This window comes from Columba livia, chromosome 2, assembly GCF_036013475.1.
Source record: "Columba livia isolate bColLiv1 breed racing homer chromosome 2, bColLiv1.pat.W.v2, whole genome shotgun sequence".
NCBI classification, from domain to species: domain Eukaryota; kingdom Metazoa; phylum Chordata; class Aves; order Columbiformes; family Columbidae; genus Columba; species Columba livia.
The window spans coordinates 139,680,821-139,708,591 of record NC_088603.1 but is presented as its reverse complement, the minus strand read 5'-3'; the positions used below and the strand labels follow the sequence as shown (position 1 = coordinate 139,708,591).

General features: G+C 37.1%; 1 protein-coding gene across 8 annotated transcripts in view; it reads right to left on the bottom strand.

The window, feature by feature from the left end:
* The window catches only part of VPS13B (vacuolar protein sorting 13 homolog B), a 449,295-nt gene that overhangs the window by 213,646 nt on the left and 207,878 nt on the right, over positions 1-27,771 (bottom strand). For all 8 annotated transcript variants that reach the window (XM_065054087.1, XM_065054081.1, XM_065054083.1 and 5 more), the window contains 2 exons: positions 16,768-16,895; positions 8,453-8,687 (listed from right to left, as the gene is read on the bottom strand). In XM_065054087.1, coding sequence (XP_064910159.1) covers positions 8,453-8,687; positions 16,768-16,895 — 363 coding nt within the window. The remainder of the gene's footprint in view (positions 1-8,452; positions 8,688-16,767; positions 16,896-27,771) is intronic.

Sequence of the window (27,771 nt, the reverse complement as noted above, 5' to 3'; positions counted from 1 at the left end):
AAAACCTTGCCACGTGAACGCAGTACAATCCTACATTTGATAACTGGGTCCCAGAGAAAGAATTTAGGCTCTGCAAGAAACACTGAAACAAAACCCAAACAACTCTCAACAGAAGTGAGGAAAATGAGACAATGAAAGATCCATGGGTAATTCTCATTCTACGCAAAACAGATGGTTTTTTGTCCTTTAGAAGTACAAGAGCATAACACTTATTTCAGGCTTGTTCTTTTGTCCTCTAAAGAAAGTCTTCAACATTCAATTTATCAGATTTTCTGCTGAGGAAGTTGGGTCTTTTTGTCCCCACTCGAATCCCAGAATGCTAGGGATTGGAAGGGACCTTGAAAGATCAGCTAGTCCAGTCCCCCGCCAGAGCAGGAACACCTGGATGAGGCTACACAAGAAGGCATCCAGGTGGGTTTTGAATGTCTCCAGAGAAGGAGACTCTACAACCTCCCTGGGCAGCCAGTTGCAGTTCTCCATCACCCCCACCGTGAAGAAGTTTCTTCTCAAATTTAAATAGAACCTCTTGTGTTCCATTGTACTCATTGCCCCTTGTCCTATCTCGGTTGTCACCAAGAAGAGCCTGGCTCCATCCTCCTGACACTCACCCTTTATATATTTACAAACATTAACGAGGTCACCCATCAGTCTCCTCCAAACTAAAGAGACCCAGCTCCCTCAGCCTTTCCTCATAAGGGAGATGCTCCACTCCTTTAATCATCTTTGTTGCCCTGTGCTGGACCCTCTCCAGCAGTTCCCTGTCCTTCTTGAACTGAGGGGCCCAGAACTAGACACAATATTCCAGATACACAGAGAACCTGTGCCCAGTATGTGAATTTTCAACCCATCAAGAGAAACTGCCTGTCCCGACTCAAAGAAACATAAAAGTGGCTGGATGTAGCCTCAGATCCAAATACACCAGGCTGGTGAGCATCCACAAACTGCAGTCTGAGCTGAAACAGTCATCGTCTTTGTACAGAGCCCATTCATTTGGAGGAAGAGACAGAGAAAAGCTCTGCTTCCTATATAAAACTTCAGATTATTATTTCATATGAAATTTTGTTTTTCAAGATTTGGGCCTGGAGTCATCTGTAAGAAGAGTCCAAATCAACCTAATATCTCAGAAGTATGGAAGCCAATCTTGAGAATCAGAACAGAAGATGGAACACAAACAGAAATATACAATGGAATGGGCCCTTGGAGGCTCACAGGGCAATAAGAAATCAAACCAGTATACTTAAACAATACACGGAGGCTGTGTTTGCTGTCTGGTGCGGCCTATGGTCACCTCTGTCCTGTTGAGAAATCACATCACTAAGAAATAGCACAAATGAAGTGTTAACTGTGTTTTTTAAAATAAACATTAGAAATTTATATGGTCGGGAGTATGTATCAGTAGAGTCCATGTGTCTCATCCTAAGAAAGAACTGAAAACTTCAGTAATTTATTTTGAAGCTATTGCATACTGAAGAACTCAGCTCTGTCAAAGTAACCAGAAAACATTTTGGAAAGGTTTCAGACTAGAAGTTTTAGAGTAGTTAGTAATCTGTATTTTCTCCAAGTTCAATCACCCAAGAAACAAAAAATATTAATTGTAACAGATGGGAAAAATGGAAATGTGAAGTCAACTCTAATGACATGTTTCTAATTACTACACATGAACTTTGTTTTTCTCTGTGACCACCACAGTAAATTACCATCATTTGTATTTTTATGGATCAGAAAGAATATCCAAAGAAAATACTGGATGTTAACTCTACTATGCTGCATGCATTCTCTACCTTAAAAAGAAAACATTGATGAAATTTTATCAATGTACAGAAACCACAGTATGATGAACAAACACTGTAGTAAAGACATATCAAATTTACAACTCTAAAATGCCCCTAATGTCATCCATTACCTCTTCTACAGCTCCATACACACTATGTGACCATTCTAACATTAATCTGGGACTGCCCATCTGGATAAATCCTGTTTTGTTGCTGTACCTATGTTTGATTTAGTCATTTTTAAAAAGCTTTACCTGCATTCATTTGCAGATTGGTATTATGAAACTATTTAAATAATTAATTCAAAGTGTCTAAACATCAAAACCAACATTGTTTATAGGATTTATTTCGAAATTATTTATTTGTAGGAAGAAAGGAAAAACCAGTGCCACACTTGGCAGATATTTTGTCTACATCTAACCTACTCATCTGTGTATGCTATTGTTTTGACACCTAATTGTTGAGATTCTTTTATACCAAAACATTTATCTGCTATTTGCAACAGTTTAGCAAGACTCCTTTCCTACAGTGCTTGAGTTATTTTTCCAATACACATAATTACAAATTTTAGCTATGTGCAAGCACTTGCTTTGGAAGTTATTTGATGCACCTTTTTTCTTAGCTAGAATTAATGCTCATTATAAGCCTTTCCATTTCCATGACATACAATATTGATAAATACCCTTAACTACCAATAATTGCTATGTTTGCTATCACGTTTATGTGACTTCCCTTTATTTTAAAAATCAGATTGCAGAAGTGGCATTTGTATGCAATGTCGTGTATACCATGTTGACAGTTGTACAGAAGAAAAATTTTATTTGTTTGAAATTAGTAATGGCAGGAGAGAGATCACAAAAACTTTATCATGCATATGACTGGGGATCTATTCCCAGGCTTGCCAGAGGTATCCTTTGAAATCATTTCCCTTTCTGTATCCATATTGCAAGGTCTTCACATGGATTTCTAATGCGCTCACATTCTCATGTGACATGCAGTGCTTAAAAGAACAAGATCTTGCAATCATTACATGTTAGGTCACTGTTGCACTCCCTGTCATGCAACAGGGACACATTTGTGTGGCTGCGTATCCGAGGTGTACCCAGTAAAAAGCTCTGAGGGCTCTGCCCAAGTCCAGAGCTCACCTTCAGCAGGTAAGATCTAGTTCCACAGACTGTAAACATAACCACAAATGAACAGGCTTTTGTAACTTAAACCCAGCTACTAAAGAGCTCTAAGAGCTGAACACAACACTAACAAGTTGGTTGTGCAGACTTCACTTCTATTCAGCTATTGAAGAATGTCACTAAAATGTGAGAAATAATTTTATACAGTTATCAACCATAATACATAAGTTAAATTCAATAATTACCATGTTTTGCAGAAGGTGACATTGAATGTAAACTCAAATAGCACACAATTTGAAAGTCAAATATTAATCTTAAAATTGACAGAATTTTTATTCAGTTGTTATATTGCAGTTGAACATTTTTAAAAATCTAATGCAAGATCATAACTTCTAAGAATGCCAACATACTGCTGCTGTACTTTAAACCATGTAATTGCCTTTTTTGAAGGTTGAAACCTATATGCTTCTATTACGCTGTAGTAGTTTTTGACCAATGCATTTCATTTGAGCAACCTGGTCTAACAGAAGGTGTCCTTTCCCATGGCACGGAGGTTAGAACGACGTGATATTTAAGGTCTCTTCCAAACCAAACCTTTTTACGATTATATTATTGCAATTAATTCACACACTAGGATTAGAAACCCTCATTTTCTATTTCCCTACAAGATACCTGACAACTTCCTGAGTTTAAACATACTATGCAGAAATCTGTGAGGCTGTATAATTAGTCACAGTTCACAAGCTAAAGCCATCTCTCAGATTTAAATCTTTGGAATACACTGTTTTACATTACTGTCAGTATACTGCTGTCCATATGAGAATGTGAATATGATATCTAGCAATATCAACAACAATTTTGAATACTAGTTTCTAAAATTTATTTTATTGTGTCTTACATAAGTATCTATATATTACCAAATATTTTTACAAAGATGGATTCCTAAAAAGTTACTGGCATGAACCTAAAGAGGAACATCTTACAGGTGCCACCATAGCATTATTAGGGAGAGGGGAAAGAAAAAAAAAAAGTATTGAAGCAGGGAGAATAGACTAAAAAATACAGTAACTAGTTGTTCTGGTTTTGGCTGGGATAATTTTCTTCACAGTAGCTGGTATGGGGCCATGTTTTGGATCGGTGCTGGAAACAGTGTTGATAACACAGGGATGTTTTAGTTGCTGCTGAGCAGGGCTTGCACAGAGTCAAGGCCTTTTCTGCTCCCCACCCCACCAGCGAGCAGGCTGGCGCAGGGTGGGCACAAGGAGTTGGGAGGGGGCACAGCTGGGACAGCTGACCCCAACTGACTAAAGGGTATTCCACACCATATGATGTTATGCTCAGTATATAAAGCTGGGAAAGAAAGCAGAAGAGGGAGGATATTTGGAGTGATGGCGTTTGTCTTCCCAAGTAACCGCTGCATGTGATGGAGCCCGGTTTTCCTGGGGATGGCTGAACACCTTCCTGCCCGTGGGAAGTGGTGAATGAATCCTTTGTTTTGCTTTGCTTGTGTGTGCAACTTCTGCTTTACTTAAACTGCCTTTATCTCAACTCCCAAGTTTTCTCACTTTTACTCTTCGATTCTCTCCCCCATCTCACCAGAGGGGAGTAAGGAGAGGCTGCGTGGTGCTTAGATGCCGGCCGGGGTTTAAACCAAGACACTGTTTTAAAAATTAGTGGAAGCCAGGAAAATATTCTAAATTAAAATAATAAAAATATAAACTGCTAAAAATAGGAAGATTTCATAGATGCCCAAAATATTCTCATTATTACTCCAAAACTTATATAAAGCAAAATTTTAGTTCCCTCCATGTCTTCAATTTATTTCCATATTGTAACAGATAGATGAATTGTCAAGTACTTGAAGTTGGACATATAAAAGCATGCAAAGAGTCATAAGTCACCCTAAGCAGGTCTCTAAAAAATTTGGTTCTGCTCCAACTGAGTTCCTAACTATTTTATTTCTTCTTTGCAACTATTTTGCTTAAAGGGCAACTACAAATAGGACACAGGTCCCCTCCTGTTTACAAGTAGATAAAACTGAGAAGTCAAGGGGCAGTGGGTACAAGTTGTACCAGGAGAGGTTTCATCTTGATACAAGAAAGAATTTTTTTATGGTAAGAACAATCATTCACTGAAAAAAACTCCCCGGGGAAGTGGAGGTTTTCAAGACACGACTGGACAAGGTGCTGGATAGTCTCATCTAGGCTCCATTTGCCATGGATGTTTGGACCTGATGATCATTCAAAGTCCATTCCAACCTGGGCTATGCTATGATTCTGTGATCCTATTTTAATTTCCTCAGTGAATACTACCTCACAGTTCTATCATCTGATTGATTTTAACTATCAAGATAATACTTAATGTAATTTAATACCTTTTTATGAACTTATTTAGTTGTATTTGTTACGCAACAAGTTCAACAGAATATCTCCTTCTTTACATAGATAAAACTATTTCTGTTCCTAAGTTACTTAGCATGACTGAACTAAGTTATATTTCTCAATTGTTATACTTAATATGTTCTTCTCAGCATTTCTAAAAACTACAATTACCTCAGAAAATAAATATATCAGAACTCTGAAAAAAATGGAAAGACCTGATTGTGGGATATTGTATAAGCTATTTTTACAGTATGTTGACATCTTGAGGTCAACAAGTCTCTGTGAGCAGGCTGCAATATCCCCAAATGACAATATCATTATGTTCCCTTTTAGTTATTATCATTATGTTCCTCTTTAGTTTTTCATGGAATAAGAAAAACACACAAATGAGCACACCGCTTTCTTAAAAGTAACATTGCATCCTTGTAAACAAGCCTTTTACTTATATCTTCTTTATAAAAGAATTATTTATTCAAAACATAGTTTTGAGGAAAAGTAAGGTTGAATACAATTTCAGAGAAAGGTAACATGACACTATGTCGCTGAAGTCGTGTTCAAATACAAAGCACAAATTAAGAGACCCTCCCAATAAAAGCCCGTCAAAATTATTTACCTCTGCATGGGAAGAAACAAAGAAGGTGACTTAAAGGCTTTGAGAAAACTTTTTAGTAGTCTGTTTAAGGGGGAGTTTTGGCCTGGGAGAAGGCAACAACTCCATCAGAGAATCAAAAATATCAAGATTGTGAGAACTTCTGTTTGGCATAATTCCCAGAGCACAAAGCCACACACAAATAAATTCCTTAACATAGGCTTTATCCCAACCAGAGGGATTCTTTTCTCTCACTAGGATCTTTCCTTGAAATCTGGGTTTGACAAAATTCAAATGACTCCTTATTTTCATAAATGGTTTAAATTACATCATTGGTTTAAAACAAACAAAAGACCTTGGTTAAATTTATTTATCTTTTATCTGTCACTATGATTAGCAAATTAGATCATTCCCACTTAAAGTTATTGAGATAAACACACATAAACCTTTATCTTTCCCCCCCCCCCCCCCCCTTTTCATTTGTCAGCATCTCTAATACGACTTTCAGTATTAAAAACTACAACTTTGTTTTTGTTGCTGTGAGTTAAGCTAAACTACAGGAAGGAGGAGAAGGGTCCAATATAAGTGGCAGAACAAAGGGAGAGGGAAAACACTGTTATAAATACAAATAAATTTCAGATGGCAGGAGCGGGAGTAGCTCTTGAATGTGCTTTAGAATTAATTTTTCATAGCATACCCATCATAATTATTTATGGTTCAGCAACAGGCATACAGAAAACAGAATAATTTTCCCAGAAAATGCTGTCGCAAAAGCAATGGAACAATTTCTGCATCTCCCACTCCACTTCAGAATGAGTGCACAAACCAGCAACGGTTCTTTCCAAATAATATAGCCCAATAATACAATAATGAACAAACCCTACATGAACATACTGGTTTTGGATAGGACAGACTTCATTTTCATCACAGTAGCTGGTATGGCGCTATGTTCTGGATTTGTGATGAAAATGGTGTTGACAACATGGGGATGGTTTAGTTACTGCTGAGCAGGGCTTGCACAGCATTATGGTGTTCTCTGCTCCTCACCCCCCCACCAGGGAGCAGGCTGTGGGTACACAAAAGGCTGGGAGGGGGCACAGCTGGGACAGCTGACCCCAACTGACCACAGGGATATTCCACACCATACAACATCATGCCCAGCACATAAAACTGGGGGAAGAAGAAGGAAGGGGGGGACATTTGGAGTTATGCCATTTGTCTTCCCAAGTACCCGTGACATGTGATGGAGCCCGGCTTTCCTGAAAACAGCCGAACACGTACCTGCTGACTGGAAGTAGTGAATTACTTCCTTATTTTGCTTTGCTTGCATATACAGATTCTGCTTAAGGAATTAAATTGTCTTTACCTCAACCCATGGGTTTTCTCACTTTCACCCTTCCAATTCTCTCCTCATCCAGCTACGGAGGAATGAGTGAGTGACTGTGTGGGCTGAGCTGCTGGTGGGAATTAGACCACAAAAACTGGCATTACCATGAGATTTTAAACTTGATTATGAAGTTAGATCTCATGGATGCCATTATAATAAACCCAAACCCCAAGACAGAAGACAGTTAGGGACACTTGGCTCACCTATTTCCAATACACATTTTTTCATATGAATATCTGTAGAACAAGATTTTTACATCAGTATTCCTTCAGCATACTGCTGCAAAACCATCTACCATTTACTTTGATAAGTTTCAAGGGCTCTATTTTTAAAAAAATAGTATTGAACATAAGCAGTTTTCACTTGCTAGGTCCTTGACACCTTATCCCCTCCTTTCATTTCTCAATCAGCTACAGAATGCTAATTCTTTCCTCAGATTGGTCTACAACTCAAACATCTATCAAATATAAGCTTTTAAAATAAGAACTACCATGCTCTTTTTCTTCCTTCGCCTTCGGCTACGCATTTAAGCATCCCGCCATAAACACTCATATAAACCTCAATTTTTTTTTCTCCAAATCTCTACAAAGACGTTGCTACAATCCTTATAGACTCAAAAGAGAGCACAATTGTTGCCTGTCATGAGGACCAATAAAGTCTCATTCTTTCCTTCTGATAGTCTGCTATATTAATGAATTTATTTTCTCATCTTACATTGATTCCTCAGGAGCCAATTCCAGTGACCGACCACTCTCTCCATGAAGAACTTTTTCCTAATGTCCAGTCTGAATGTCAGGTCCAAGACTTTTTTGGCTGGTATGAGAAGTTTTTCCAAACCTGTGTCCATTCCATCTTAGAATTTGCAACTCACTGCCCCCTCCTGTTGTGTGAAACCAATTGTTTGTGGCTACACAGTAACTCAAATGACAAAACCAATGAAGGTAAAAATGGCACTTCTGAATTCCTTTGGCTTCACCAAACATACAAAACACATTGCAGAACTAGCTCTTTGATAATGATTTTCACTTTGATCTCCGTGGGCCAAACCATTCGTATTTCTAGCCATCGATAATAGATAACATACTGCTAAAAAAGCAGTACAAAATCAGAAGTTTTCAAAATAAAATGAAGATAATTTTCATAACAGTTAAAAATGGAAATTAAAGAGTAAGCCTTTTTTGAATTTATCATACTACCTTCTTCCAAGATGGGTCTCAGCACAACAAACGGGATTTCCTGCAACGGTTCCATGTGTTTGTGCCCAGCACTCATAATCTTTATCTGGGGCAAGCAGACGACAAGTGTGCCGGGCATTCCGGCCTGCCCATGGTACCAGCTCCGCACGGTCCCAGGAATGTCACCCGACACAATAGTACTTGGGGAAGGCAGGCTGTCATTTGGAAGGAACACACAACAAGATTGCACTTCAAGCTGAAAAAAACAAAGACAAGAAAGATTTCTCAGAAACAGATTACCATTTTTTTCTCCCTATGTGGAGTATTCATCTTGGTACAAAATACCACGTAACTCATCCATCATCACTGACTGAAAGTCATCTTAGCTTTTAATTGAATTAAGAAGAAAGATAACATGAAATACTGGAAAATAATACAATCTTTTAAATTATTATTATTATGGTGGGGAGGAAGAAAAAGCGTGGTTTGGTCTGTAAACTTGATCATATAAAGCAAACATACATTTATCTACGTTTCAACAGCTTTCTACAAGAAGCGCAACTGAGTCAGAAAATGCTCTCACAATAAAGCTGAGAAAGCTCTCTTCTTGCAGTTCTGTAGCTTTTGTTAGCAATAGCTAAGTCTCTACAACTAACCAACATTTTATATGCTGTTACTTTCTGGAACTACCTACTTGAGGGAAAAGTCTATCTTTACTTTGTCGACAACAATGACCATGTACAAAAAGTGTAATAATCAGATAAACTAGGAAAAATATAAACTTTAGTGGAAAAGTGACTATGAAACAAATGGATAGGTATATACATGCATAAAGAGAAACTAAGAAAGTTCACAAAGTTTACACAGCCTTTGCCCTTCTTTCCTTGCAAATCAGAAGCTCTGCATGTGGTTTCATATGAAATAACAGGGTTTTTTTTCAAGCAGTGCTGTCACCTGAAACATTTTTGACCATACTACCATCTCTTTATGAGCTTCTAGCAAGGCTGAGTGAACCCAAACTAAGAACTGAACTCACCATGACTTGTTCACTTGGAGGCAGCATAAGCTGCAGACCATTAGTCTTGCTTGGCTCCTACAAGTAATATTCTGCACCTGGATATCAAATAGCCCTAACAGGCTGCACACTTGAACGCTTTGTTAAGCGCTACAAACTATGATTCAGTTCATTTCTTCATGTTGTTTGGAAAAGTCTAGTGTACAAAACGTTGGACACAAGATGTTATTTGTAGCAGTAAAAAAAGAACATTTGTTTGCTGTAAACTTAGGAAACAGAGTGTCTCAATTTGACATCATTAAAGACATGACAGCCTAAAACTGACAAGCAAGGTTTGTACTTCATGCCCTCCCCTGAAGGCCAGTAGTCCCTCAAGAACACAATAGTGATTTGCAATAGAACTGGAATTCCTCAGCACCATAAATACTTTGCCAGCCTAGTGCGAACACATTTCATTTTTATTTCAGTATTTTTGTGCCCTTTTGCTTAGGCAAACTGACAAGAATTCACTGCAGAAAAATATAAGTAGAATTTTGCAAAAATAAATACATTGTTACATGAAGTCTCTGTTTGTTTCTAGTTTCAGAACTGTTTGAGTTGTACAATTAAGTTAATTACATCTTTGATAAGTAGTTTATTGATCCAAGGTTGCAGAGTGTACTTTATTTATACTGGATGAAAAGCAATGGTGTATTGTTACAGATGTAATAGATTTGGATTTTTTTTTTTTTCAATCTGGTAAATTAGTCATTGTGTCAATTTGGAAAGATTGTTACAGTGACACATTAGACGGTTTTCTGGTCTATTAGTAAGAGGTTGCAGGTCAAGCTATTTTGGGATAATGATAAATGGATGACAAAAGAACTTACAATCAGTATAACTTTTGTTTTATCAGTGCATTTGCTGAGTAAACAGTTTATAACAAATCATCCATTCTTCATATATATATATCCATGATGATTAACATCAAATGCTGTCTGGTTATACAAACCATGTGGTAATAATAATCCAAAAATTCCACCAACTTGGAGAGATATTATAGTTTATCACATTACCAGCAGCAGGATCTACAGGAGATGTATTATGAAGTACTCTTGTGAAGAGATGACAATGCCCAGTAGAGTTTTTACACTTAATTTACAGTTCAGTACAGCTCTGTACTGAAGACAAGTTATTCAGATAATTTGTTTTATTTTCTTTGTTGTGTCAAGAATATTGAAGTGAAATTACAACAGTTTTATTCCTTCAGAGGCCTGAGGGAAACTCTTGCTCATGTGGGCATCACTTTGCCATTCATTTTCAAACAACTGAATGGGAGCTGGACCATGAATTTTGGTGGGGTTTACATGATGGCATCAGGCCCTCCAGGTGTAATAGTGCAGGTTTGCTTACAGATATGGTTTGCTTACTTGTGTTTCATTTCAAGCTTTATATGAATAAATGAATTTTGCAAAACACCATTGCAGGATTTCAAAGACCAACACAACAAACATAAGGCAAAATCCCACGTTTTCGGGCAAATTATGCAATAATTATAATTACATAAGAAATTGCCAACTTTGATGCACAAGGGCCCAATAAGTACAAAATTGAATTGCATCTGTTGAACTTTTCAGGGGTAGATTCTACTTACACACACCCATCAACTTCAATGGAATCTCCATACATTTGTTTGACAGAATCTGGAGATCTGTCTAATAACAAGTTCCAGTGAAGAAATGGAAGAGTGCACCTAAAATGATGGCATTATACATTGGACAAAAGCGAGAATGTGTGCTACAGATTGCTTCACCAATCAGAAGGTGCTTAAAATATATGTAATCCAAATATATTAATATTAAACTACATCAATAGTATATATTAAAGCTATCATATAAATCTTATTACACTTTTTAAATAAGTGTTAAACTGTGCATCTAAAATTGTGAATTCAATGTAAAATGTGACTGATTTATGTAACTGAATATAAATCTGCAGCAGTAAATCTTGCATTAATGTAAGGATCTGACAATCCAAGGGAAAGAAAATGAAGTAATCTGCCAGTAAGAAGTCCTCAAGCTGGGGGTCAGATCCTGTTCATGGAAACCATCTGGTTGGGACCCTCCAAGCCACACCAAACACAAATGATCTTTTAAAAAAATATCCTATTCATTAATGCTTCGCAGCTGCACTGAGTGTTACTTCATTTTTCCATGGCAACATCCTTTCTGTTTCAAGGATCTTATTTCAGTTTTGGTAGCAACGTGTTCTTTTGCCAATACTGAACACATTCATGTGTTAAAGAGGAGGAATTATTACAAATTCTTGAAACAGAATCACCCCCTATTTTCATTTCTATTATGTCAAGGCCTATACATCCTAAGTAGTGTACGCTAACAACAAACCAATGAAATAAGCAGGATTTTCCCGTCTACTTTTTAAAAGTTACGCAAAGCATATTGCTCTAAGCTTTTACTAACGTGTAAGTCTAAAAAAAGTGCAATGACTTTGAGATCTCTGTTATATAAAAAGGAAAGTATTAAGCTACTGGAATAAATGTATTATTTTAATTCATATTATAATTACTATATCCATGTTATAATTAATCTTATAATTGTAAAAAGAGAGTGTTGCTCGATAGAGAAAACCATGAAATATATACTGCAGAAGAATTAGGTCTTCCTAACTGAGGATGGTGTGTGGAAGGGAGTGAAACAAAACAAGTGACATGCCATATTTATCCTGCACAAATGCCAAAAAGAGGGACAGGTTGTACCTGAGTCTTTACAGCCTTTCATGACAGTGATACCATAAGTAGATTCCATTCCCACATTTTATAGCTATATAAACCAATTAGAGGCACTGAGGATGACCCACAAGGTGACACACACATAAAGGTGTCTTCTGGGAAGTGACATCTCTCCACATTAATCATCATCCATCAGATGCTCCCATCAAAAAAGGCTAATACGTTTTTCTGGGAGTTTCAGATACAGAATATAAACTCGCAATGACTCCCAAAGCTGCAAAGCATCACTGTTGCACAACTCATTCAGGGGTTCTGGTGCAGTTGTTATTACAAGGCCTTTGACATCCCAATGAGCTCTACCCAATTAGACCATTTGCAATTGAGCCAAACACACACTGTTTGTTAAAATTTAAAAAGGCAGGCCAGAAATTCATGTTTTGTAGTTAGACAGACTGTAAAAAGGGTATAAATGGAAAGCAGAGCACGTAAGAGAACTAGGAGCACGTGCTACCTGTATATACAAGTGAATACAATATGGACCAGCTGCATTTTCATCTATCGCTTAAAGCACAATGTCTTAGCACTACACAGTATTCCTTTTCTAAGAAAGCTTGGTTTTAAAAAGTTTTTATTCAGTTACAGAAAATTTCATTTTTTGTCAGCTTGTGCTAAGTAACCAACTTAAGAAACCATCCCATCTCCTGTAACTGCTGCCACAAGTCACAGAATCTCTTCTGCCCATGAACAAAGGGCCATTGTGCAAAGAACAGCAACTCTCATCCTTACACTTCTGTTCTTCCAGTCAACGTTCACTTTGACTAAAATTTTGTACCAGTTACATGCTTTAAAGAAAATATTATTTTCAATAATTTCAGGAAACAGACTAATTTTTTCAAATAATTTCAGGGATATTTAAAGGCAAGTAGAATATCTGGCTAAGTTTTATATGTAATAATTACACTCTAGTTTGGTTGGCATTCATTGCAACATTACTCATTAATTAATTTGCTTTTAATACAGATCCTTCACTATTCTCACTGGAATACAGCACTAACAACCTATTAAAAATAATTGTATTTACACTGCTGCACAATTTTAGCAACTATTAGTACAAAGAATATATGAAAAGTGCGTATGACCCTCCCACACAGTGTAACTGCCAAAAAGGCTTCAAGGCTGCACATAAAATCCTACAACAACTAAATAACAAAACCAACTTTTTATAGTTAAGTATAAAGTCTTTTCACTTAAAGACTAAGATCTGACCACAACTCCAATGCACAAAATCTTCATGCACTATTCTATCACGAGCAAGCCAGGGCTATGGCTAAGCAAGTACCAGCTTTGAATCCAAAATAAACTTTCCAGTTACTTTGGTTCCAAACACATTTACTTACTCAAACTTCCACTAAAAGAATAATCCTTTGATGATTTTAAGTTATGAAGTTCTGTTTTATCTGATGACAACTACAGACTTTTCTGTTCTACAATTGTGTTAATAAAAGATCCAGGAACAAGAAAATAGTTTTAGCAAAAACTTTGGAGACTAAGTTCTCCAGCATTTAACCAGACAAAATATTCTAGAAATTTGCCTTTTTCATGCCAAATGATAATAAAACACAGAAAATCTGTAGGAATTTAACATATAAATATACTTCTGTGTTTAATAAAATGTGTATTATGTTTAATAAAATAAATATATCATACAGTACTTGAACTGAATAACAGAGTCATAACCCTCATCTTCCAATCCTCTATACATCGCCCTGCACACATTTCAGCTTTCCCATTTAGGCTGGTATTGAAGTAAAAAGCTATGCATATGCATTTGTGTCCTGAAAAACTTATTTAACCAAAACAGACATAGGGACTACTAGCAATAACAAAAGGAGCAGCAAGCATATCTATAAATCCTCCATATTTCACTAAGAACTACTGCATATTTGTTTGAAAGCAGTTCTTGGACTTTTCCTGTGGTGTTTCCTTGGAGTCTGTTGAAACTTTTCACTGGTAACACATAATGTCCTTCTGCCCAGAGACTGGCATATACTTCGAGTATGATCAAAGCAAAAGGAGGAAACACCTCAAAAGTGTGTAAGCTGTTGTATGAACTCACAGGGCCATTTAATTTCAACACAGATAAAAACTAAACTTATAAAAACTGTAAAGAGTAAATAAATGTAGAACCTCAAACACCAGAAGGAGTATCTAATACAAAAATATCCTCTGCCAGTATTAGCTCTAATCTGTGAGCGTGTTATGTCAGAGCAGCGATACATTTAAAAAATCACTTTCTGAGAAAACATGTGCCTATCACTGGGTGGCAGTTGTACACACCCCAATGACACCGGAGCCTTCAATGGGGCATCTGATGACGCTGTGTTCATCCTCACAGACACAGCTGGGTTGGGGACGTCACCTAAGGAGACCTCCCAGAATGACTGCCCTCGCCTCCTCTGTGGCAAGTGATTTTCCCCCTGGATACCTCCTTGGGGCAGCCCTTGCCCACCCCAGGCACTGGATTACTTTCTGCTGAGTCCCTGTGAGTCAAAGAGGCCTCTAGCTCTGGGTTTGGGGAGCGAATGTGTGCATGCTATGGATAATAATTATCCTCATGTGGTCATACAATAATATATCCTCAACTGGTATCTGAACCTGTGTTTTATGTTGTTGGATTGCTAAATAACCCTGTTTCTAGCTGGTTTCTTGGCTAAACTATTCTGGCTAGAATAAAGTCTGTTTGGAGCTTGTTGCCTGCTTAAATTGATTTTTGGGGTGTCTCTGTGACACAGTCACCAGTGTTCTTTTCCACAAAAATACAGTCATTTGAACACAGCCTTTGTTTTTGTTTTGTTTTCCTATTTGGTAACAGGTAAACTTCACTTTTAGCTGTCAGTATCGTAACCATTCTTCAAAGAAATTTGCTTTGCTGGTTGCTCATGTAACAAAGCACGCTTTGAAAAACGTACTCGCAGAATATCTTATCTGACTCAATTTTCCCCCATTCATACAAAATTTAGCTCTTCATCATCCTCTTTATTATTATTTTTATTATGACTCAAAGGGTAAGGCTCATTTATATAGGGAGTGTCATTGTGCTATGTACCACCCAGACACACAACAAAAATACACTGCTTCCTTCAAACAGCTTACGAATTCTCTCTCCTGACTATCCCTATCTAGCCATTCTAATCTCCAGTGGTGACAACATTAAGAAAGGAAAACAAGCAAAATACTTATAAAACAATGATGAAAGAGCTGCCTGAAAACTAAATATAGTTAATAGAAAGCATCTCCTCAACTTCGGTGTGTTCTGCCATCAAGTCATAAGTCTGAAGTTCTTGCTCAGGCAAAACTTAAGCTTTCAAACTTTATAATATTTCGAACCAAAAGTACTTTTTGCATGAAAGAGAAGTAAAACAGACACAGGTCCTGGTATGAGCCTGTATATAAATGTATTTCTGGGTAGAAAAAAGGAGCAGGTAATTCAACACTTACTTTCTGTCAGACGTAGTTACATTGTGGGTTTTTTTTTGTTTGTTTGCATTTGTTTGTTTGTTTTGGGGTTTTTGGTTGTTTTGGTTCTGTTGTTGTTTATTTTTGTAGGTTTTGTTTTTACACAGAACTTGTTTTGATACCCTGTTTCCCTAAAAATAAGACAGGGTCTTACAGAAATTTTTGCTGCAAAACTTATTACTTTTTTACATGTACAGCTGCCCAGACACTATTTAAATTGACTTTTTAAATGATCTGTAACTAGGGTTTATTTTTGCAGTAGGGCTTATATTTAAAGCATCCTCAACAATCTTGAAAAAAAACATTCTAGGTCTTATTTTTCAGGGAAACAGGGTAGTATATTCTAGTGTACCATAAAATAGCAATCTCTCAGAATATACTGTTCAAAAGGCACAGATTATAATAATTCTAAGCAGGCACTTGATACATACTTGGAAGAACAAAGTCCTAATTCTAGCCTTTCTAAGCCATGGTAACACTGGACTTCTAAGATGGCCTTTTTTGTGTATAGCATGCAGATGTACTGCTACATGAAATCTCTGCTTTTACTGATTGATCAGCGATCACAACCTAGAGCAGTCTGGGTTTAATCCAAGTGGTCACCTACTTGTCCTTTACGAAAAGGTAGACAAGTGAGTGGCTGAGCCATGACGGCTACAATATGTCATACTCTATCACACCCCCCAAGAAAATATTCAGCATACACGCTTTCCTCAATTACTTTTAGAAAGGAAGGTATTTTGCAAATCTAAATATCGATAAAAAGGTGTACAGCCATGTTTATAATACAGAAAAGTGCGACAAGCATTTTTTCTTCCTATAATTTTTTAAAGGATCTTCCCCTCAGATATAAAAAAGTATTGCGAAAACTAATATTCTGAAACCAAAGCATTCTTTCCTTAAGTTACCAAAAATCTATATTTTATTTTTCATTCTCTAGGACTTTGAAACTACTGAAATAAGACAATAAAACTCGGGAGCTCCTTTAAAAACCCTCTAATAAAAAGCACTAGGATGCATAAAAAGTATCATAAACTTTGGAAAGACAGGTTTTTTTCCACTTCCTTTTCATCTTACCTGAAGTGTAAGGCGCTTAACTGCATTCCACACAATTCCAATAAACTCCTTCATTCTTTCCTCAGGACTTCTGCTGCTTTCAGATGAGTTCAGCATGGTTTTCACAGGAAGTGACAAAGGACGAGACTCTAATGCGAACAACAAAACTCAGTTACACAAAGATATATAACTAAGTTATGTACTTGCGGGTACCAAAGAAAAAGATTACTTATCTGAAATTCTAAAAGAGATTTTTCTCTCACTGGGTGTTTATTACTAGTTTGAAACTTGGCAATGCAACTGTATCAGTTCAGCCTGGTGAGAAACGCAATGAAATGCTTAAATTCTTTAAACGTAAACTGCTAATAAAATATTATGAAGAATGCTTGACCTAAGCAGATTAAGACAGTTTTCAAGGTGTGATAACCTATTTGGTGACAGAATAGCAATCAAAGAGGCTTTCACATGCATCGCTGCCAGTGTAATCTAAAAAGGGTTTTAATTGTCTAAAGTCATTGTAAGAAAGGAAAGACAGCCCATATTAAATGACAGTCTTCGATTTGTTTTCTTTAAAAAAATCACTTAACAAAAACGTGAGTATGCTTCCAAAAAAAGGCATAAAAATTAAACCATTTTCTTACTTTGCCAAGCTGAAAGGTAAAAGTATAAAATATTTCAGCAAAATCCAATGTTTTCTAGTAAAAGGAGAAAATCACTTAAATTGTTAATTATTTACTAATATGAATATGGAAAGATTTTAGATATCAGAAGCATTTAACTGAATGTGAGCATAGTAGAACCTCAAAAGAGGACTAGTGAGACTGAGTAGTAACTACAAGTTCATTAAAGACTCTATGTGTAATACACAGTTCTTCCTGTCATCTCCTACAGAATATCCTCCTTCTTATGTTTTGGGATACCCTCTGAAGTATTGTCAGCTTCTTTAACATTTCCAGCTTTGGTCTACATGATGTTGAGCTGACAAACTGCAGGAATAAATTATGAAGTCTTCATAGCTTCATTTTGAACTAAATTGAAATCAGCACAAGTGCGACAATTTATGTCTCCCTATTATAAAGCTATAAGAAATCTGTGGCATACAAACTACAGAAAAAGTCTTAAAGTTATGCAATCAACTGAACTCAGGTGAGCAAAAGTATCCCCTTTGATATCCCCTTCGATATGCACCACTGGATCTTCAGCCAGTTTTGATCATGCAAGGAAACATGCAAGGAATTAAAAATGGAACATCTGAGAGGTGAATTTCTGCCAAAAACATGCAATGTTAATGCCACTTGAGGAATTAATTTGTGACATTTTTCCCATCAGGGCCAGAAAAGACTAGATTAATAGTCCAGAAAAATATCTTTCAACAAACAGTATTTTAAATTATCTGTAAAGAAAGAGAAGCATTAGCTTTATTAAACTAGATGGGGAATCGAAATATTCAAAAAGGGAGGTGGTCAAAAGAAAGACTTTTTATAGCTGCAGTATAATTGGTCCTCTCAGATATTCCTGGCTCCAGTTATGGATCTATTAGAATGACAAAGAATGAAAATTGGATCATGAGACTGTAAAAAGCATGACATTTCAGGGCTCTTTGTTGTCTGCTGTGCTGCAAGGAAATAGTTCATATGGAGAAGCAGCGTGTAATAGCTATTTCATAATATTTTCTCATGTGGACACTTTTATGCCATGCAGTGAGCATCCATTCACATTATGAATGGATAAAGTTAAAGACATTGAGTGAGGAATAGCTGTTCTGCTTTAACTTCTTACTCTACCTCAGTTCACACCATCTTCTCTGTGGAGTCAGGCCCTACACTACACATATTACAAGGTAAGAATTAGTAACGGCTTGAGTATCAAGAAATATTAAAATAAAAAGAGTTATTGGAGCACAGAACTCCAGAATACAAGTGTGGGTGAGACTCTGGAAATTTCAGACAGGAATGGTTCAGGTCAGGATGAAAGTACATTTTAGAACGTAAAACACCCTATGTCACTGAGCAAGTGCATTCTTTGTGCGTGGGATCTCAAGCTGGGTTTTGTTGCAGTCTCCCATGCTTTGTTTGTTTGGAAACATACTCCACTAATTCTCTCTCAGTTAGGGAAACCAACTTTCTAATGCCATTAATGACTACGCCTAAATTAAAAATAAAATGAGCTGACCAAAGCACCAGTTGTTTCTCTTCATAGACGTGTAATTCAAATCTGCAAAGCTGATTCAAATGCCAGGGATATCCACAACAGACAACAGCTTCACTGTAATCCCCCATACTGAACCAAGAGACCAAAAAAATGAAAACCTCAAAACCCAAACAAACAGGTAAGGAACCATTCAACCAGAAATCACAGAAAACAGAGAAGTAATAACAGATGCTTCAGAGTGGAAAGAAGAAGCAAGCACAGAAGTAACACCTGAAAAGAAAAGAAGTTGTGTGTTCATTTCTTTCCTGCACCGCTAAGTCCCAGAGCTTTGTCTGAGGGGATGCTGGGCCAGAACAATGTTTAATTCCCAATCAGGCAAGGCCAGCAGCAGATGACAGTTGCTCAGAGGCTGGTGTGGCTATCATGTGTGTTTGGCTAGTCCTCAATTGTAGACGTGTAGACTGGATCAGCTCCATCTGTCTCGGTATGAAGGTTAATCTCCTAAAACAATTATGCTGCTACTCAGCTACTACTGAACTGAAAACCTAGGAACATTTCCTGGCACTGTAATCAGCCTTGTCTTGACGCCAGGAGCCAGTCAGCAATAGCTGGATAGAAAATATTATATGTATGAAACACAAACTAACGAGAGAAAAAAAAAAAAACCCAAACAACAAAAACAGGAGAATGGCTTCAGGTTGTAAGAGTCGCATTTTTAATAAAACCAGTGTACAGAAACAGAAAGTGTTCCTTCTCTCATCTTCTAGACTCATATTGTGTAATTGGTATTTTTGTAAAAATATACACCACAACTATTTCAATCAACTATCAAACACTCAGAGGCTGTCACTCTCACCATCAAGTTGAGAACACATGCTGGTAACAAACAGACTTTTTGAAAAGGACAGATCAGATCAATAACGATTGAGCTACCAGAACCAGAAGTTTTCATAATTCATTTCACAACTTATGGTTAAAGTGTTGAGGCAGTTCCAAGTCACAATCCTGAAAATCAGTCATAAATGTACTTTCTTTTTAGAAGATGCCACTAAGCAAGACTTAAACGTACACATTCGAGACAGAGGTGTCTTTATATAGACATATGCCTCCTTCTTTGTGATTTTTAGCCTACTTGGAACTGGGAGCTTTAGAAGCCCGATCCATATAAAGATCTTCAGGGAAAATGGTGCTACTCTGTGCTATTAATATTCAGTGACACAAGGAACACAAATGCTGAAATAGAACTTTTGAAGTGCAAAGATTTGGTGTAAATGGACATTTCCTCAAATAAACCAAAGCAGAAAAGACCACAGATCAGATATTTTCTACTAGTGGGCTGAGGAATGATGGTAATCACCACTGGCCTGGTGCTCTCAGTTCCCCCTCTCTCCTTAGGGCTAGCCATTGAACTCAAGGGAGGTAAAATACAATGCTAATACCTTATTCCTAATTTGTCTGTGGTATAGATCTATGATAGCTCATCCCTCTGGCACAAGACAACTCCTTTCTCCCAGCGCACTGTGTGCCTCGGACACATCGTGCATCAAGAGGGCAGCAGCTTATATCTGGGTGGAAAAGGTCATTGTGCTGCAGGCAAACCTTCTGTGACCCCCAAAAGCTCAGAGAGCTCCCACTCAAAGACACAGTTTGTAGAGAAACACCCAAGCAGCAGCCTGCAGTAGGACAGTCTCTCCACCATTCCATCATATGACCGTACTCAAAATGCATCTGCCATGTGACCTGCAAGAAGCTGGGCGAGCTTTCCTTCCCACATCACATCACCCGTCACACGGCTTCTCACACAGCAGAACTGAGGTAAGCTGAGAAAAAAGATACTGCAAACTAATCAGAGTTACTAAAAGGCATGACGGGAAAACACAGGAACATTAACAGTATTTTAACAAAGAAAGAAATCAAAGGAAAGAGTTACTGCATGGCTCTTTCTGGAACTATTTTTCCTCTGATAAAATCAGAAGTAGTCTCCATAATGTCAAAGAACTCATCGGGATTTCTTAATATCTATTCACCTTTTCATGCGCTAGATACAGCTTTTTATCAGAAATAAAAATACAAGGGTGTTTGCGACAAACGCGAGCCAGTAAAGAACTGATCAAGGGCTCTAAGGGATTAGAAATGAGATTAAAATGCAGTGGAGGAGAAAACTGAAACTTCAAACAACTCTGAAAAATTCCAAGTGGCCTACAGATTTTTTTTACAAAAAATTAGTTTCTTCATATGTAAAACAAAACAAAAACCACCTCAACCCCTTACAAAAAAAAAACCCACAATCATCTACTTCAAAACCTATTTGGCCTTTTCTGTAAGCCAGCAATTTTTCAGTTTTATGTATATCATTGTGAAAAAATAAAAATTCAGTGAAACTTGTTATAAAAGCTTCTTTATCCTTAGGTTTGCATTCCAATTTTCCTCATAACTCTACATATTCTTTTATCTGCAAGGGAACAGAACTAAACACCTATGTCCATACACAGAGATAAATGAAAGCACTGGTCAGCATTTTCTCCCACCAAATTCTTAATGATTGCTGAACTATTTCTGGAAAAAAAAAAAAACCAACTATTTAGTTCTGGGAACAAAAATTTAAAAAGGACTGACACTTTCATACACATCACTAACAGCCTTTCACAGGCAAAACTGAGCTACTACATTACTAATTACAAAAATGTGTTATATGTGCACTCATATCTAAAGTCCATGTTTGAATTTATCTGAATATTGCTTACCATTTCAAATAAATTTTATACTATGAAGTAAGAATTTCAGCCCTGGATTTGCAGGAACTTTACTAGAAAATGCAGGAGGAATTCTGCCCAGATTTTGCCTTTTTAAAAAGACACTGGAAGTTCCTCAGTCTTTTAAATGTAATCTAAAAATAAGCACCCGTTCTCTCTCAACTTTCAATTTCTCCATACAGAAAGCGTTGGACAAACCACATTGGTTTTGTGTTATTAATATCTTTGAAATCCACACACTGAATTAAAGAAATCATGCCATGATAATACAAAAGTCAAACATTTTACTAACTATGAAAATTCACAAGAATTAATTTTCCATATAGTTATGTGACTGTCCAGCCATTTAAAAGTTACTATAAATCATCTGTGTCTGGAGACCTTTCTTTTAAATAATCCTTCCAAGAACTAAATCCCATTTATAAAAATATAAAGATCCTAGTATTTTCAGGCACCCTACCTAATGTGCACCAGATTTAAATTCCTACACTTTACTTTGCCTATTTAGCATCTATTTAATTTCATTCATCTTACCAAATAAATCAGTCATACTTTTTATAGCAGGCATGAATAAACGATAATCATTCAGTTCATTGAGCAGAAAAAGTGACCTACTAATTCAAATACTTCAGATAATCCATTGATTTCTCACCAGCCAGACTTCTTTCACATTTGCCAGTTTTTTTTGCATTCCAACAGCTCATTTTAGCAAGAATCTAATTCAGCATCCTAGTTGTACTTCAGGGAAAAAAAATCTGTAATTGCATCCAGTTTTGCTAAGCATAGGTCATAGTCTGACACAATGTACTCAAGAGAAAGTTTATTAACTTAAAATGAAACTTCATAAAAAACAGTACCCCTGAATCAGCTGGTCTAAATAAAATATAGACATGACTACATTTAAAGCTTCCTCTTTCTTTCACTTTTATGGAAAAGTATGTAATAGTGGTTCAGAAGTGTCTTGTGTGTATCTTGAAGGAATTTTAAGAATTACTTCATAGAATCATAGAACACCAGGTTGGAATGGACCTCGAGGATCATCTGGTCCAAACTTCCTTGGCAAAAGCACGGTCTAGACATGATGGCCCAGCACCCTGTCCAGCCAAATTTTAAAAGTGTCCAGTGCTGGGGAATCCACCACTTCCCTGGGGAGATTATTCCAAGAGCTGATCATTCTCATAACGAAAAATTTCCTTCTTGTGTCAAGTTGGAATCTGCCCAGAAGTCACTTGTACCCATTGCCCCTCATCTTTTCCACGTGACTCCTTCTCAAAAGGGAGTCTCCATCTTCTTTGCAGCCACCCTTTAAATACTGGAACACAGCGAGGAGGTCTACACTAAGCCTTCTTTTCTCAAGGCTGCACAAGCCCAGTTCTCTCAGCCTTTCCTCATATGGTGGCTTCCCAGCCCTTGGATCATCTTTGTGGCCCTTCTCTCGACACCCCTCCAGCCTGTCCACATCTTTTTTATATGGCGGGGATCAAAACTGGACACGGTTTTCCAGGTGTGGCCTGACTTCATAAAAGCTTTCAACGTTAAATTACTAACACTTCTCATAACAACCAAGAAGCTCCAGTTATAATAAGAATCTAATGACCAGCGTGCATCTACACTATCAAATGTTAGGAAGTGATTGAAAGGAAAGGTGGAGATCTTTCCTTGCCTGGTTTCCTATGGAAAGAAAACTTATACAATCCTATACTCTATGCATATATGTGCAACTCATTTGCTCATCTTCTAATTCCTTTTACATTTGCTGGTCAATATAAATCAAATTTTGACAGGATGAATATTTCAAAAATACTACGTTTCTACAAACTCTGAGAAAGTAAGTAAGCAGGGGAAAGAAGGTAGAAATTGGCGACAGGAGTTCTGTGCTTATTAGAAATCAGACAATTTATACAGAATAGAGAATACAAAGGCCATCTGGGACAGGTTTTTGAACTTTCTTGTTATGACACTGTCAGGCTGGGCTGGCAATTAAACAGACAACAGACACTCTCTTCTAATCCTTTCCCTCTCCAGAGCGGAAAGGAGAAAAGAGACTTATGGGTTGAAAAATTAAAATAGCTTTAATTTAAAAATTAAAAAATATATATAGAGAGATATATATATAAAAAATAGGATTAATACAATTACTAATACTACTACTACTAACAGAAATAACGAAATATATCTAAAACCAACAACATCGATCTCCCCCATTAGGATGACGAAATCGCACCCACGGTGACACACACCACACACACTGCAGGGCAGGGGCTGGGGAGTCCCGGTCCGGACTCAGCAGCAGACGGGAACTGGATCCAGAAACACAAGGATAAGGATAAGGGCAGAAGAATGGGCAGAGTGTCTCATAGACACTGGCCATAGAGGAAAAGAGAGAGACCCCCACATTCCCTCATCTTTAAACTGAATATGACATGTACAGGATGGAATACTTTGTCAGTCAGTTTTTGGTCACTGTTCTGTCCTCTTCTCCTCGCAGGTGTGACCCTTTTATGCCCTTTCGTTTATGGAACACAGATTTAGCAGTGACCTTGGTTTCTATAGGGATAAGTTTAAACATGGGCCTTTCTGCATGCCATTCCTACTGTTACCTTAGTAACAACTGTAAACATCGGGAGTTATCAATTCTAGGAGCAGACAGTGACTGAAAAAATGTAGTCAACTTCAGGAAGTGCAGTTACTTAGAAGAAATTTAACTGAAAAGAAAACGTACGGAAAGGAGAACTGGTTGTCTCCTAGCCAAAAGAAGGACAGAAGCTATTCTCCATGTGCTTGAAATACAAACCAATGGTAGACTAGGTGTAACTTAGCATTTACAAAATTTTAAAACTCTTTGATTATTTGTCTGTAAGAACAGTAGTTCCACAGAACAAAATATCAGTGTTCGAGAAGCACAAGTACGAGATTTTTCCATACTGGAATGATTTCATGTCCTGTCTCTCTCTTGATGCACACATACTCTTACACGCCACAGATACGCTTCCTGCAGAATGAAACAATGCTGGATTATTTTTGTCAGCTTTGAACTTGGGAATGACACTCCACAGTAATACTGAAATTGCAGTGGAATTTAATAACCAGTGTACACTCTGACCTGTGACCAACCTGGCCTACAGAAAAAAGTTGTCCAAAACCCACCGTTTAATTCTCTTTTGAAAATGCGCTTGCAATCCGTCCACCAGACAACAAAATGGAGCAATCTCTGGTCACAGGCACCAGGCCTAGTGATGAAAACCACTTGCCTGCTGTCATATTGCCCTGATGTACACTCAGGACAGGGCTGAAATTCAGTCAGCCCACATACCACGACAAAATAGCTGATTGAGGCACACAAGGATCTGGAAAATTATGGGACAACTGCACTTTCAGTTATGGGATAGGGCATTTAGTTTTCAGGTGCCTTTGTAAGAGGCTGTGGGGCCTACTTCAGCTGAAAGGTTCATGTTTTCTTAGATGACACATTAAATTCCACTTACACACCTATCTTGTGGCTATAAGAAAAGTAAAGTTTCAGAATTCTGAGCAAGAAAAAAATTAGTAACCTTTTCAGCCTCTCTAAAGCAGCTTCTTTCATTAAAAGCAGTCCTCATACTAAAGAGAATTTGTGAGGCTACATTTCTACTGTTACGAAAAATTAAATGTCATAGTCACTGGGTTACACCTCGCAAGAGAGTATCAAATTTGCATCTGGAATATCATGGTTACTTTCAAGCATTGCTAAAGGTTGGATGTTACAGTAGATGTTGGTGAAATCAAATTTCAGTGTAACAGCTACAAAAAGACCACACTAGGAGACAGAAAAAAGAAAAACAAACAAAACGACCAACAAACAAAACCCAAGCATGATCAATTACATCTTTAAGCATGGCAAATGTTTTTATGTTTTTCAAACAAAGTGAAAATAACTATAATCATTTAGGAACTTAATACAAATCAAATTTACAAGTTATTTTAGTCATGAATGAGCACCCTTCTTCAATACATGAAAACAAACATCTTGAATGTGTGAAAATTAACATTTAATCATAATTAAATGGTGTGCACTGGACAGCTTTCAAAGACTGTCCTATCCATCTCCTGCAGTCCAAAATATCTTTCTGTATAGGTATGCTGCACATGCTATATATGTATAATATTCCATATTTATACACACATATAGCAATCATTTTCCCACTACCCAGACGTAAGAGCTACACTTGCATGCCTGGCTACAGGTCTGCAAATCACTTTTGATTGAACTAACAGGGAACTGCTGAATTGCTGTGAATGGGAAGATAAGTGGGTGGATGAAGGAACTGAGGTACTTTTTAAAAAAAATATTCTCTCTTTATCACCTTGTTTGTTCATAGCCACATCATACAAAATTTAAACCACATATTCTATTATCTTACTCTGTTTTTGAAGCCGCTGTGGTTAGGGTGATTTATAAATAACTACAATTTGAGACTTAAGAACAGAAACTTTGGATTTCCACAGACAGATACCATATAAATAGTAGTTTTACTCTTTTCCCATGCTTCATTCTTGGCAAGGCCTCAGCAGCCATTAACTAATAAACTGAACTCAAGATCAATGCTTTAAATCATTTAACAGCTGTGATTACAAACTGCTTTCATTTATTACAGAGAGTTGGTTTCCAGCAGTTCTCCAGGGAGTGACTGCTGAGATGATAGACTTGAAAAGAGTAAATTCAAAATCACCACCTGAATAGCATGATTTTAAAATACAAACTCAATCTGCAAAGACTATGCATATGTGCTTGCTCTCAATGTAGAAATCTCAGCTTTCTGACATGGCATCTGTATCTAGAGACTTGACGATTAAGAAATAAAAGGCTTACAAGGATTATTGGCCCTTTTACCTAAACTGCTTTTGTAGCATAGGTAGGTAGCATTATAGGTCCTAGATCTATAATCAGTGTGTTATTCCTGGTTTTAAAAGGTGGGACAAATAATGAAAGAACACTCAGAGAGAAGGTAGGTGAAATTAAAAGAAAGGAAATAAAAGTAAAAAACTGTGAAAGTGAGTGACCCAGAAAAATCAGAAAGGAGAAGAATCACAGATGCTATTTTCAGTTTATTAAACTAGACGCTCATTCAGCATATTCCAGCACATTATATACCTGTAAAGAAATGAATTGTGAAAGGAAGGATCCACCAAAACTTCTGAGAATGAGATCTCATCTTTCCCACTTGCACCCCTCCAACTTTTTCTAACCACTGTAACTCGTGGCTTTGCAATCAAAGCAGAGACTTTTTTTGTGACACAACGTATCTATTAAGTTTTTACTGCCCCCTGAATCTTCCCGTGCAAAGCCAGTTCTGACAAACAGGGCGCAAGATGAACTCTACAGGAAAAGCTTTTACCATCACCTGAAGTTTCAGGAGCTGTACAGAGAACAAGCCTGCAGGGCACTGCAGTGCGACATGGCTCTCCTTTCATTAAAGGAAATCTCCGTGGTCTACTGACGCAGACAGATATCATCCCTTGAGTTAATTTCCTTAGCATACAAGGCTTTTGCTCTTTGGTATTCATTTTATATTTTTATTCCCCACTTTCACATGTAAATCTCAAATACTTCCAACTATACTACACCTGGTATTTTATCTCCAGAGTATAACAAAGATATAGACGCTTGCTTGCCTTCAAACTAGCAGTGTTGGGCACACTACATACTAAAAACAGACAAAACAGGCCCTCTGCTATATGTATGTAGCTTCACTTAAAAAAAATAGTAACTTTTTTCAACAAATTAATAGTTGAGAATAAACGAAACCTAACTTAGTAATCTCTTTTTTAAAAGACTGCTTTCATTAAAAAAATAAAACCCTTATTCAGGATTGTCTCTTGAGAGAATTGGTACTATCACCTTTCATTTATTAATATCAAACTCTATGCTACTAAATTGTTTTATAGAGAAGCCTAACATCTGCTTAATCACACAAAAAACCCCACAACATAAGGTTAAGCTTACTTGATAAACTGAATGAGTAAAGTAAGTAGTAGCTAATATAAATGAAACCTGAAAAGGAACTTTTCATTTTTGCACCAATGTATGCTGTACTAAGTAATTTCAAACACACCTTGACACTGACTTTAAATTAAAAAGTGG